Source organism: Dermacentor silvarum, chromosome 1, assembly GCF_013339745.2.
Source record: "Dermacentor silvarum isolate Dsil-2018 chromosome 1, BIME_Dsil_1.4, whole genome shotgun sequence".
NCBI lineage: Eukaryota > Metazoa > Arthropoda > Arachnida > Ixodida > Ixodidae > Dermacentor > Dermacentor silvarum.
The window spans coordinates 237,784,809-237,798,585 of NC_051154.1; the positions used below are offsets into that span (position 1 = coordinate 237,784,809).

General features: G+C 43.1%; 1 protein-coding gene across 1 annotated transcript in view; it reads left to right on the forward strand.

Annotated features, from left to right (window-relative positions):
• Positions 1-13,771, forward strand: part of LOC119436959 (zinc finger SWIM domain-containing protein 8-like) — a 122,012-nt gene extending 108,241 nt beyond the window's left edge. Inside the window, 4 exon segments of the mRNA XM_037704005.2 lie at positions 1,759-2,284; positions 5,829-5,997; positions 9,912-10,089; positions 11,126-13,771. Coding sequence (XP_037559933.1) covers positions 1,759-2,284; positions 5,829-5,997; positions 9,912-10,089; positions 11,126-11,345 — 1,093 coding nt within the window. The 3' untranslated portion in view covers positions 11,346-13,771.
• Positions 13,772-13,777: the final 6 nt, after the last annotated feature.

The following is a 13,777-nucleotide window of genomic DNA, read 5'->3' on the forward strand; positions in this document are numbered from 1 at the left end:
TATACCTACGAGGACAATAATTAAAATAGTTCCTTCTTTCTGTTCTACCTCAATTTGGGCATCTTAGTCATGATTCTTATTAGCTACCAGCTCGCTCAGCTAGTAATTTCAATTGTAGTGATATATAGTGTTGATACAGTACAGCCACTTAAATCTTTAATAATATCATGCGAGCACCGAACAGTTCGTGCATCAGCACCTTGCAGAGGGACAGATGTGTCACTGTGATTGGAACAACCTATAAGACCATATACTGTGACTAGCATTAAGCGTATGAGCTTATCCTTGTGCTTTATACGGCACTTGCGTTATATTATTAAAGAATTGGGTGGCTATATGTATTCAACTTAGCGGAAAGTGACGAAAGTACTGCTAAAAGCCGCGCCAAATTGTTTTTTATCCCATGTATTGCGCCACATCTGCACCGACACGCACTAGCAGAAAAAAAAAACATTCAACTTTGTAGGCACTGAACTATATAAGCCTATCTCTGGCAAGGCCCTGGACCCCTCTCCCTTTCTGCATCCGCCACTGCCTATGGAGAATGCGGCAGTGCTGTGGGGAAGTCTGAATAATCAGAGCAGCTGCAAAAAAGCGACCAGCGACGGACATGTTTCAATAAGACCAATAAATCATCTAGTCAGCTGAAATACACCTTTTTTAGTTAAATGATGCCTATATTTGTCACTGTGTGCACATTCGTGGCACATGATTTCTTGCTACAACAACTGCTAGATATTTGTGGTCGGTTCGTGATCCATTAGTTGTATCTACATGCCTTTGATTAGTGTTTTATTTCTGCTGTGTGTAGTTTAGAAATAATTATTTCATATGTAGTTATGCTGATGCACAACTGTGAAGGCAAGGCTGTGCAACGCGCCTTTGCGTACGGCTTATTTTATTACAACTTGTAAAAAATGTTTTAAAAATTCGAAAATGGGACAAAGGAGTAGACATAGATGCACAAGCTTCACAACACAGATGCTATTCCATCTATGATTGTCTATGCCTGCGAGAACAACAGCAAAAATAGCGTCCTCGAATTGAGCGGCTGTACGTATCAACTTGTGGACAGTTGAGCAGATGAAACACTAACAGATGAAATGTATAGCAGACGAAAGGGGTAATGTATCTAATATTAGACAGCTTGGGAGGAATGAACTCTTTATTGAAATGCAGAAGTAACTGTGAGTTCAGGCAGGTGAAATCCACACTTACCTTCATCTTTTTATATAATAATAAGAAAATGGAACAGCAAGTTGAAAAAAAAGTTGCATCTTAGTATAATACATAATGAACACAATTCTTCAGAAAGTACTAACTCATACAGCGTCTTCTTTTGTTAACTGCATGCGGAGCTTCCTTTTTGCACCAGAGCAGTAAATCATTGCTCCAAAGCATTGTTTCCTTTCTCCAAACTGCAAAACTTCCTGCTCCAAAAACATATATTTCTGCTCTGAACTGTGATATTTCCTGCTCCAAAAACTGTTCCAAACGACCAAGTGCCACTTCCATCACTGCCTAAATTTTTAGTTTTTTTCTCGATATGACATTTTAAGAATTTATATCTGCAGTAAAAAAAAAAAAAGAAATTGACTCTCATAGGGTTAAAGTGATCTGAGTGGAGTAATCTGATCAAATGGAGGCCTAAGAAGACATTGCACTTTTTAGGCATTGCATTCACTTGAAAAAGGGTCGAAATCTTCGTTTACAGTGGAGTGCTTCCATTCATTCACCTTCTCTCATGCCTGCACTCAGGTTCGAGCTGTATGAAGAAACCACCCAAGGGTCAGGAGATGCTCCTGCCTCTGGAGGGGATGCAGCGCCTCGTGGGAACTCTCCCCCGAGCCTGGCTGCACCGTCTTTGGAAGGAAACGGGCTGCCTGATGTGGCGACACCATTTGTCATGGAAAGCCTGGGCCCCGCTCCAACACCTCAGCTTCCCATGGTTCCACCGCTTCAGTACACGCTGCCGTACCGAACCCCCCACTACCCTTATCTCAGTGGCCTTCCAACTTTCCACCACCCTCACTTGCTGGTCACCCAGCACCCAGCTTACCTCCAGGCTCCACCAACCTACCATTATCCTCCCCTGCCCAGCCACGCTCAGTTTTATGCGGCTGCCAGTCGGCATGGTGCTCCTCCACAGGCTCCACCTCCGTACACCCATCAAATGATTGGCGTGCACGTGACATCGATGGCTCGGGCGGTGCTGCCGATGGCCCCTCCACCTCCAGCGCCTCCACCACCCCCAGCTGCTCCTCAGCAGGGACAGGTGCACCAGGTAAGTCCCCTTTTGGCACTCCTGTCAGGGTTGTATACAATGTGCACTTACAGTCACGAAGTGAGCTTTCAGACTCTAAAAAGTGCCAAAAAAAATTAAGACAAGTGAGCAGTCCAATGAAATGAAATTAGGAGGAAAAGTAATTCCCTTAAATTTTACTCTGCTAGCTGCCTACAACTTTGCTAATGTACTTATTGCTTAGTGTTGTGCTCCAGTGCAATAATATCTGCTTGAAGCATTTTACTGATTCTGGGTTTAGGGACCAGCCCAACTACATGACAGCAGTATACAAACACAGTTCCAACTGTGTGGTGACACCCAAGCTCTCTGAGGTGACAATCACTCCTCTGAGTTGCAGGAAAGGCCATGTAAAATGGGGGAAGAATTGGATATCTTTTGCCTTACGAGAGCTTTGTGAAGCTGCAGCATTGATGACACTGACCCACCCCATCTTGTATTTGCAAGTCTATGAAGTGTATTGCTACATGGAGACCATACTATGCTTTAATATCCATGAATGAGTCTGCATCTTCCAGCATCGTGCACTTCTTCCTTCACTTCCTCTCTCATATCACACATGCATTTTCCTCGATATCACGCTTTGCACATCTAGTACCTATCTAGCAACTGTAGTAAGTGGATTTTCGGTCTATGCTAACATTTTTTTTAGAAAGGTCCTTGAAAATTTGCAAAGCTTGAAAAATACAAGAATTACAGTTACAGTAAAACCTTGTTCAAACGTCTGGGGGGAAAAATGCAAGAAAAAACGTACTAACCGAGAAAACGTACCATCTAAAGTTACTAAAAAATTCAGGAGACTCAACTGTAGTTGACATCTACATAATGCGAAGCGTTGCAGCACTAGGCACCGACACGCGACGCCGATCTAGTGGGGCTGGTCATGGTCGTGCCCCTCGAATTTGGCCTGGGTCAGCAGCTTCTTCGGGTGCACTTTGGGGGGAACGTGCACACTCGGCAAGAATTATTGCAGCACGAGACACCAATGTGTTGAGCTCGTGGGGCCCAAGCAACCCGTGACATGTGTTGTCATTTTCAGACGAATACACCAGATTACGATATGTGCTGTCTGCAGCAGGGAACGGTGGCGCATTTGAGTTACCCCCTTTTAGCCTTTTAAAAGTGTGCAGTACACTTCCTGTGGCCTTATGCCATGCGCCCTGTGACTCAGACAGGTGAAGATGCTTATCGCAATAAAATTGGTGGCGATAGCTGTGAATGCGGCGTGTGATGACCCTCGAGGAGATATGCTGGTGCAAGAATAGGAAACCGAGTGCGCGCCGATGTTTCACGTGACATGGGCGGGCGAGTACTGTAGCTGCCGCAGCAGGTGGCTGCTGTACTCGATCGCACACCAGCTTGCGCTTTTTCTTTTTTACATAGGATCTATCAGCCAGAAAACTTATCATACGATCACAGTTTGGTGATATACTGGACGTTGGTGCTGAAAGATCCTGTTTTCCAGCAACGTGTTAAGCGGTACAAAAGAAGCGCAACTGTATTGGGTCATTTTTGCGTTTTCGATCATGGGAACGTTAGCACCGGGAAATCATAAGAAATGGGATTGTATCAATGAGGTTCTACTGTAAACTTCAATACAACAAAGTCAGGAAAATCAGCACTTTGCTTCGTTGTATCACAATTTTTTTTACACTGAAATTCAACCTTATATGCCAAGTACAATCACCAACAGATTCTTTTTTACGTGAAATGGGCTGTAAAAGCTGTCCTAATAATTGGGCAGGTCGAAAAACAAATTTCAATTACAAAAAAAAAAGAAAAAACTATTTTGTTGAACTTGAGAGCTGGCGAATACATTTATGATTGGATGCCACACCAATGAGGTCCTTTTCACAGCGGTCATGCAGCATACACAAAGCCAGGAAAAAACATACAGGACCAAAGATCGCACTATGGTGGTCAGTGTAAAGGGACGCTTTTGCGACCATTGACAGGACGATTTTGAGACTTCAGCAGTTCGAGGATAGCTTCGTTTGACTTCAAGATCATGGAGAGTGAGCTCTGTAGTATCCCGAAATAAGCGGTGGGATCCTTTTTTCTTATCGTTTGAGATTACTTCTAAGATACTAGCTTTGTCATCAAGCGAGATGTGTTGTGTTTAGTACTACTAGAGTGTACTCTAGTACTATGGTACTACCGCCTCTACCACTACTCATGATTGTCATTTGCCACACTAGGCAAAGAGCAACAGGGAGCATTGGCATAGGCTTTGGCGACAACAAAAACATAAAATTGGGCACAGATGCAAGGTGCGTGTGGAATACAGAACCATGCTGCGTAGAACGCGCAAGACGATACCGAGATGCATGTACCACCTAATGGCCTCCGATATCTGGCGGCGCATCACGGAGGCCATGACCAGCTAAATTCGCCACTGCTGGCGAAGACGCTGCTCCGCTTTGGTGGCCGCTTTCTGTCATGCAGTGCGCAATTTGAAAGGTGCGTTTGCAAACAACTGCATATAATTAAACTATTTGACCACTGGCACCTGCAGTAGTTTCCAGTTCTATTGTCTTGGTCTTTCTTCACGAGAACAGTGAAATTTTGTTACATCGAAATTGAGTTTAAACATGCTTTGTTATATTGAGGTTAAAAGTATACATGATGTTCTATGGACATGAAGTTATAAAAAGTTAAATACTTCGTTACATCAAGGATTTCATTATATTGAGGTTTAACTGCATTTGGTCTACCTAGTGATTTTATATGTGGAGCCCACAATTTTTGATCTGCTGTTATGCCAAGAAGTAAATGTTCGACAATTTTTTATCTGTATTCCTTACAAGTAAAGGTGGAAAGCTCTAACTTTTTGCTTGCGAAAGGCAGGACTATTTGCTTGTGATTGGCAACCTAGTTGCCAATCGGCATGGTAACCACCACACAATTAAAAAGAAACGAACTCAAGAGACTACACTACGACACTCCCTGTGTGACCTCGTGCTCTGCCAAATTTCTTTTCTTAGTCTGCATGAATACTTTGCTGTTTCTTAAAAACTTGGAAACCCTTCACATGAGTTCTGTGCATACCAAATTCCAGTAGACTAAGCAGGATATGAATGTTGCTGATTTTGTCAAATAATCGCTTAATGTCTTAATGGTGGGGACATTCAGACAGAAAAACATTTTCTTTGTGCTATTTTGCCAGATTATAGCATAAACGGAGACAACATCTAGTAACAGGCAGGCTTCCGTATGATTTGTAGTTGAGAGGACATGTAGTATGCAGAGAACATCTGCGCCTTGACTGGGAAGAAAGCTCGCCTTCTAGGATAGCTGAATGCAGAGCAATTAGCTTAACACCAAAAATTACACACGTGCTTACTCAGTGATGCAATTGTGAGGATTGTTCTATAGTGGGTCCGAGCATTAAGTTGTGTGATGATGGCTTTTTGCTTTCATTTGCAAAGGTAACAAACTGCAAATATGCCAAATTTTCTTATTTTGTGAATGCACTTGTAGTGTGGCAGCACAAATATAGTATCAATGCTATCCATTCATTTTTCAGTTAAATCAGACGCAGCTGAACTACCTCCTGTCATCGTATCGTGTGGGGCTGCTCGCCATGGAGACGCTGGCTCGCAGGGTGCATGATGACAGGCCTCAAGCGAAGTATGCACGAAACCCGCCTTATGGAGAAGATGTCAAGTGGCTTCTAGGAGTGGCCAAAAAACTAGGTATGCGGTCTTTCTGTATTCGATAGTGGCAGATTACTGCACTACTTGCTAGCGATCAAAAGCGGTAGACCAGAATTGCCAACGCCCGTAGGCGGCAGCCATGTTTTTGTTATGATGATGATGGCAAGGGGGACTGCGGGAACAGCATGGGTGGCAGCAGGCCACAGTGCGTTTAACCCTTTCAGGGTCAATGACGTACATGTACATCCTCCACGAACACCATCAAAATAGTTGACGTATATGTACGTCATCGCTTGTACATTTAAAAAGCGCACCTCTTTCGATCATTTCTTACGCTTGGCATGTGCTGTCACTCGACGGGAACACTTGGAATGGTTTGCTAGTGCCAATGCCTCTCCGTGTTTTTTTATGGCAACGGTGCGTAGGCTATCGCTCGCACATCCGGGGGCGCGCGCATGCACCGCGGTGGCAAGTTTTGGTTTTATCCTGCGGCGGCTCTCGCTTGTTGCACGCACTAAACTAATGGCTATCTGGTTTCAAATCTCTCAAGGGATGACCGCTTGTTACTCGATGGTTTATCTCTTACCGCGGCGCGATTACACCTGTTCCCGGGCAGGCGCATATATACACAAACGATGCTGCCGTTTTTGCGTTTCCTTTTTTGGGGACCACAAAAGCTCTATCGCACCTTGTTGGCCATAAGACGAAGGCTTCTCACTTGTTTCGGTTTCTGGACGTGCACACAACCATTTTTCAGTGCACTTATCTTCTTATTCATGAATAAACTTTGTGTATTTTACAACACAAACAATTTTTTCGTCACTTTACTGTCACTCTTAAAGAATTACAATTTTATTTTTTGTCGGAATAGGTTCTTTCGAAGAATTTAAATCAGCAATAAAAAAAAAATCGACCCTAGGGGGTGGCATTTGGCAAAAAAATTTGACCCTCACAGGGTTAAGGTTATCAGTCACCCGCAGTGGCTGGTTCCGAAAGCGCTGCAGCCATCTTGTCATCTCTGAATGGCAGTAAGTGGCTCTTCTTCAATGCGATCGCATTTCAGATCCCCAAATTATGCCATGGAAATAATTTAGCAAGAATTTAGCAAGCTACGGCATTGTCTGCTTCAATGGAGCTGCAGCATCGTCCTTCACTGCACTTGCAACGTCATGCAGTAGGCCAAGCTTTCTTCTGCAAGATCTGACGAACTATACACGTTTTTGAGGGCTGAAGGCACTGTATGAAAGATACTAGGAGACATCTAGTACACGCTATATGTTGCTTTTTTAAAGACTAGTATCACATTTGTGCCGCGTGCTACCGCCATACATTATGCTGCATTTTCATCCTGCTTTGTCATCTTGATCGCCATGTGATTTTAGCATACGAGGTTCAATATAATTTCAATACAGTTATTTTCTATGTTTGGCAAGCTGCACGCAGTCACAGGAAAAGCTCTAGCTCCTACGTGTTTACGCAAGACTTTAAAGTGAAGCAAGCCCGTGAGACGAAACGAGAAGAACCGCATGAGCGGTTGCTGACACGCCAGCGTAAAAGATCTGTGGAATTAAAAACAAGAAAGTATGAAGTAAAAAAAAAATTGTTTCCACACAGGGTCTGGCAGCACTGGCTGGGCAACAGACAGTTGAAAAATTGGCACTTTTTTTAACATACAGACGGCAGTGTAAATATACAGCATCGACCATTTGGGACTTGTTCGCGACACCGTATATTTACATCTTTTATTCATTTATTTATTTATTAATACTGCAGACCTCTCGTAGTTCCATGCGGGAATGAACATACAAAGCACATAGAAAAATACTGAGCAAATAGCAAAAAAAAAGGCACAGTAGCCATCGAAATATACCGCCTAATAGTTTAGCAGTTTTTGGTCGAATGTAACTCGCTTTAGAACACTTCGTCGTTTGTTCTTGCTTTCCTTCGCTTGATTCTGCATTGTAGATGAGTAAACTTTATTGAAAGATGTAATATGGGTGAATTAAAACCTTTTATGAAGATTTTATTTATAAACACATATCTGTGTTGTAAAATCCACGTTTTAGACGAAGCCTCGTACAACACCAGCCAGCACAAGCCTCGCACACCCGTATACTGTCATTCCCATGACGGCACAGTGCTCGTTAGAAAACTTGCTTAGACGGTGGCGCCAGATTTTCCTCTAGGCAATATATTGAGAAATTCTATGCCATCCATGTTTGCTATCTTGTGATGGCAATGGCAATGACACTGGCTCACCTGTTGCGAACGCTGTGAATTCGTTTTTGGTTTCATACCGGATTGCACCGCTCAGACAACTTTTGGCCGAATTTTCTTGGGAAAAAAGGTGCGCATTAGAATTGGGTACATACTGCAATAAGTCTTTGCGAGCTACCATTTTTGTTTTAATATCGTGCTGGGACAAGCCAATAATAAGCATTTTTGGCAGGAGATAACCTTGTGTTCAACACATTTCTTCTACCCTAAATGCCGCTAAGACAGGCACTGCCGTTACTGAAGTCACCACTGGGATTGCCATTGTCAGGCACATGCATGCTGTTTAGACAAGTTCGAATTATCTGGCGAAGGTCAATTCCAGGATCGAAATATTGTGAGCTACCATTTTTGTTTTAATATCGTGCTGGGACAAGCCAATAATAAGCATTTTTGGCAGGAGATGACCTTGTGTTCAACACATTTCTTCTACCCTAAATGCCGCCAAGACAGGCACTGCTGTTACTGAAGTCAGCACTGGAATTGCCATTGTCAGGTTATGGAACAACAGGTGTTTAGACAAGTTCGAATTATCTGGCGAAGGCCAATTCCAGGATCGAAATAACGAAAGCTTGTGCCCATAAAATTGTATCGGGGCCAGCCGAGACCTTCACTCAGGATCGAATTAACCAGAGTCAAATTATCGGGATTCTACTGTATAACATGCCCCTGAATTTAATGCGCACACAGTTTTTATGGGTTCAGAGTAGAAAATTGATGTAGAAATGACATTATAGCTCCTAAATAAAGAAGAAACATAACATGCATTCGATTTTTTAACAAGCAAAATGTAGCATGCCTCCGATTCTAGCAATCGGAAAAATATATGAAACCAGTAGTGCTTCAGTGGGCAATAACATGTCTTCGATGCATTCACTGTTGCCTAGTGCCGCTGAGATAGATGCTGCAGCCATTGAAATCACAATTTGGTATTATCCAGTGAGGACTAATTTCAGGATCAAAACGTCAAAAGGTTTGTCCGATAGAAATGTATGGGCACCAGCCGGGACGCTCTGTCGGAACTGAATTCTCTGAAAAATCATATTAGACGGAGTCAAATTAACGATAGAGAGGGGGGGGGGGGAAGCAAAGGGAAGCCTGAGAGGTTAACCAGAGGATATCTCCGGTTGGCTACCCTGTACCGGGGAAGGGGAAATTAAAGAAAGTCTACTGTAAACCTATAAGCTGCTAGCGCCTGCAACGTTTATACCTGATAGTAAAAATGTGCACAATTACCTGTAATTAAGAATTTACCCATTTGTAAAGGTTACTGTGATTTTTATCATCAGCTTGGTCACTGAGGTTTTTTTTTTTTCCCCTTTTGTCCTTGATTGATTGATGAGCAGCTTGATTGGTGGTTATCAGAGTTGCATATTGACAGTGATTAGTTTATCCCTTGTGTACTGAGCACTGTTAAAGAACTAATCTTTGTTTAAAGTTGCGATGAATAGTCCCCATTTGTGTTTCATTCTCATCCTTACTTTTGTGCTGCACTGCTGTGACAAGGTGGAAGTCTTCTAAGCCATATAAAGTTAATTTCATATCATGTGCATGTATGGGATCTATGGTCAGGTAGACACAGGCCTCTGTTTTATAGCTTTTATATGACTGCGTTCAATCCTTGTCAAGTCCAGCCTGTTAACTTTGCTGTATGTGTGCTTGGTGGTTTTTCTGTGCAGGTACCTCCTATTTGCAAGAGTTTTGCATCTGTACAGTAAACAGCGTAGCCAGCCCCTTCATCTTGTATGATATTGTCACGGACACGGCCCATCACTTATCGCGCTCTGGCTCGGCATCATTGTCTATGCCAATTCGATCTCATGTCCTCACACCACTCATCCAGAAGTGCCAGCAAATGTGAGTGATGCACACTGGTTTATCAAGGTGCTTTTCTTAATGTTTTTACTTATATGCATGGGTGAGATGGTATGTATGGTGGTTCTGTACCTTTTGTTGTCACAGCTGATCTTTTTGTCTCTCTTCCCTCATGTGCACTTTGGCGAAACTATTAAGGACAAAACTATTGGCTCATCTCATAGTCAGGTGCTTTTATGCAGGCATCTATGTTTGGACATATATATGTGACCACCTCTCTCTCTTGAGAGTCTGATGTTTTCTGCACAGCTTGCGACTTTGAGACTACCACATATGTCATACATGCACACCATTCAGCTCATTAGACAAAAATAACACAAGGTGCTAAGATAAAAGTACAGTTCACTGGAAAGTTGTTACAAAAGAAATGTAATCTGTGCCTGAATTACCAGATTGACTGGCGTTGATCTGTGGGACAGTTTTTGTAAATTTGTTTCTTGTGCTTATGTACAGTCTCTTATTAGAAGATTCAGGACAAACAGAACAAGGATATACAGTCACTCAAGAAAAAAGTGGACAAGATTGACGAAGCGCAATTGAGAGAAACACAAATGCAGTTACAGGAAGCCATCAATGAACTCGAATGGCGCAGCAGGCTCCTAAATTTAGAGTTTCATGGTATTCCTGTGACACCTGGTGAAGACTTGCTCGCTAAAGTGAATGAAGTTGCACCTGTTCTTGAAGTACCTTGCCTGAAAAGTAATGATATTACTGCCATACACCGACTTCCCGCAAGGCCAGACAAAACCCCCGGTATAATTGTTCGTTTCAGCCGTCAAAGAGAAAGAGAGATGTGGTACGCTAAACGTAAGAAGCTAAGGGACGTCAGGAATCATGCTTCAATCCTGGAAAATATAACGAAACAAAACCGAGAACTACTGCGCTCAACAAAAGAGTGGGCGGCGGCGAACAACTTTCGTTTTGTCTGGCATGCGAACGGCAAAATTTTTATGCGGAAGGCCACGGGGGATCGAGCGACTGTTGTAACTGGAGCCATTGTCCATTCCTTACATGACAGGTTCATCGCCTGCACCCACACCAAGATGTACCACATCACCTCTGTTGAATATGATGAATTCATCAACACCCTTCGTAGCGCCCGTGCAGCTTTTATGCTGACTCCTGGCGGGATGGTGCAGTTTACAGAATTGCTGCACAGCCTGCGGCGCTCCAAGTCTTGCAAGAAAGATCTCTGGCAACGCATCAATACGATGGCGTCATCAAGTCCTCCCATCTGACGCCATCATGGCCTATTAGGCACACGAAATTGATGGCTGTAACTGAAACTCGTTTCTTACCAGTGTTCCTTTGTGTTTTCTGTTTTGGCTCTGTCTCTGTCGTTGGTGTCCTGCATATTTCATATAGCAACAGTGTGCACGACTGAGGGGTAAACTCTTCTTGAGTCTTTGCCTACACCAGCCTTGGATAGTGCCGATAAAGTTTCAGTGAGAGTGGTTCGGGAATTGATCATATTTGGCCTGAGGGACCTTGTTGTTTGTGCGAATGCCTCTGCAACTTGCAGCAGATGTAACATTGTTAATTTATTGCATACTCCCACTGTGTGTGTGGTGTGAGAGAGTGCTCTTGTGTATGTGTGTGTGAGAGAGAGAGAGAGAGAACTGTCAACAGGTCTGTCCAAATAGCATTTGTCTGAAAAGTTCCAGCAGGCTGCAAGGAATTTTCCTTGCTCTGGACATGTCATGTTTGTGTCTTTGTGAATGACGTACTTGCAGCAAGCAGTGGGAGCTGCATGGCTGCTACTTTGGTTTTTGCATGTAGCTGCAAAGACATGCTGTGGTGCTAGCTTGGACTCAACCATGGTTGGCACTGGCTGCAGGTGTAGACACATCCTGAAAGCCAATACTAAAGCATGCTGTTGATCTAGTACACATGTACTGACCAATGTAGTAGCTGTTTTCATTGCTCAGTCCTTAGCTGGTGCTCTGTATTCTCTGTATCCATTTTTTGTTCTGTGCATGCAACATGATTATGCATGCCACAATTATTGTATGATGTGCTGGAAGGCTAGGTTTTGTTGTTCTTTCTTTTTATAATGAAAACAGGTGGTGATGTATGTGAATTTTGTTGTTATTTGCCATTTTGCTCAAAGGAAAAATTATTTGTTTTGTCTGTGTGCAACTGTAGCCTTTAGATTATAGGACATAAAATTTAGATCTTCCCTCCCCCCCCCCCCCCTCTTTTTTTATTCTTTTTTTTTTCCGTCAGCTAAAGCTCGACACAGGACAGTGTTCTTGAGGCAGCTCCTAATGTGTGGCAGCTTTTGTGGAGCCAAGCTAAAAAGCAGAGCTGAGAAGGGTGCATGCCATTGCCAGTTTTTCTCGTGTTTGAATGTGGAGTGGCAGCCAGTTGTGGTTGCTGCACATGTGTGTCTGCATGGAGCTTCTGTGCAGGCTGTGCACGTGTCATACTTCAGTGCTCAGTTCTGTCTCGAGTAGAGCTGCTGCACTCCATGTCGAGTTACTCGGCGTTGCCTTTTCCGAAGTGTGGCCTACCAGTGTCATTGCCACCATTGTCGTGGCCACCATGTTACTGAAGCAAGTTGCTCGTAACATGAAACTTTGATGCAGTGGATGTGTCTGAACATGAGCAGCATCAGGCGGCTGATCGCAAGTTTTTCAGGTGTTTTTCATCATGGTACATCAGTGCTCAAGTCGTGAAAACAATTTTTTCCAGTGTCTGGTGATGTTTGTTGTTCCCTCGTTTGTTGTTGTTCACTGTTGTGGTGATGATGGTGGTGTTTCAGTGCGTCCTAGTGACCATCACCTTTTTTCCTCTGTTTAATCACCATTAGTGTATCAGTCTATTGTCACTGTAGACATATGACCATACTTTGCATCCATCTGATATGTAAGCTGTGTAGAAGGGCTTGCAGGTATCATGTTTCTGGGAGGTCCATTGTATTGCCATCAGAAAAAAAAAAAAAAATCACGGGCTTCATAAAAGACACATGCTCCTGCTTTGCACTCTTTATCCGAGCGGTTAGCAGTAGTGTCAGTCGTTCATGCCCTTCCTTTGCATGCATTCTCAAGCTGTGGTCTGCAAAGTTCTTGGTTCAAAGTTAATGGGCTAGAACCTCTCACACGGGTGCCTGAATTTATGCGCTGGCAAAGCCCTTTCCCTCTTCTTTGCGTGTATATGTGTGTACAAGATTTTGCTTCATACAGGCTAGTATGATTAGCGTTTTTGACACTTGGGCCGGTATAATGTAATGCTTCCTTTCGCTTCATTGTATGCTTTTCTTATCCACCGTTTACGACTGACCGATCTTGGGGATTAACGTAGGTGGAGCGCTACTCTGACCACCGATGAAGCGCGAAAAGGAAAAGAATTTGAATAGAATTGTTACATTATCCCGGCCTTGGTATGTAGAAGGTTTATTTTCTTTTGTCTGCTGTCAAATCACTCATGACTCAAGCAGAAGGTCTCACATTAGTTAATGCAATCTTTTTTCTTGTTCGTGTAAAAAACAGTATTGGTGTTGCAGAAATCCTAAGAGTGTTCTGTGCTTCACAAAAGTAATGTTAGAAGCTTTTCAAAGTTATGTTATGAATTTTTCATTATTCACCATCAAATTGACAATGGTGATTGTTTCACAAATTTATTTTGGCGCTTTGTTTGCCAGAAGAGTTTTAACCCGTCCATGAAGGAA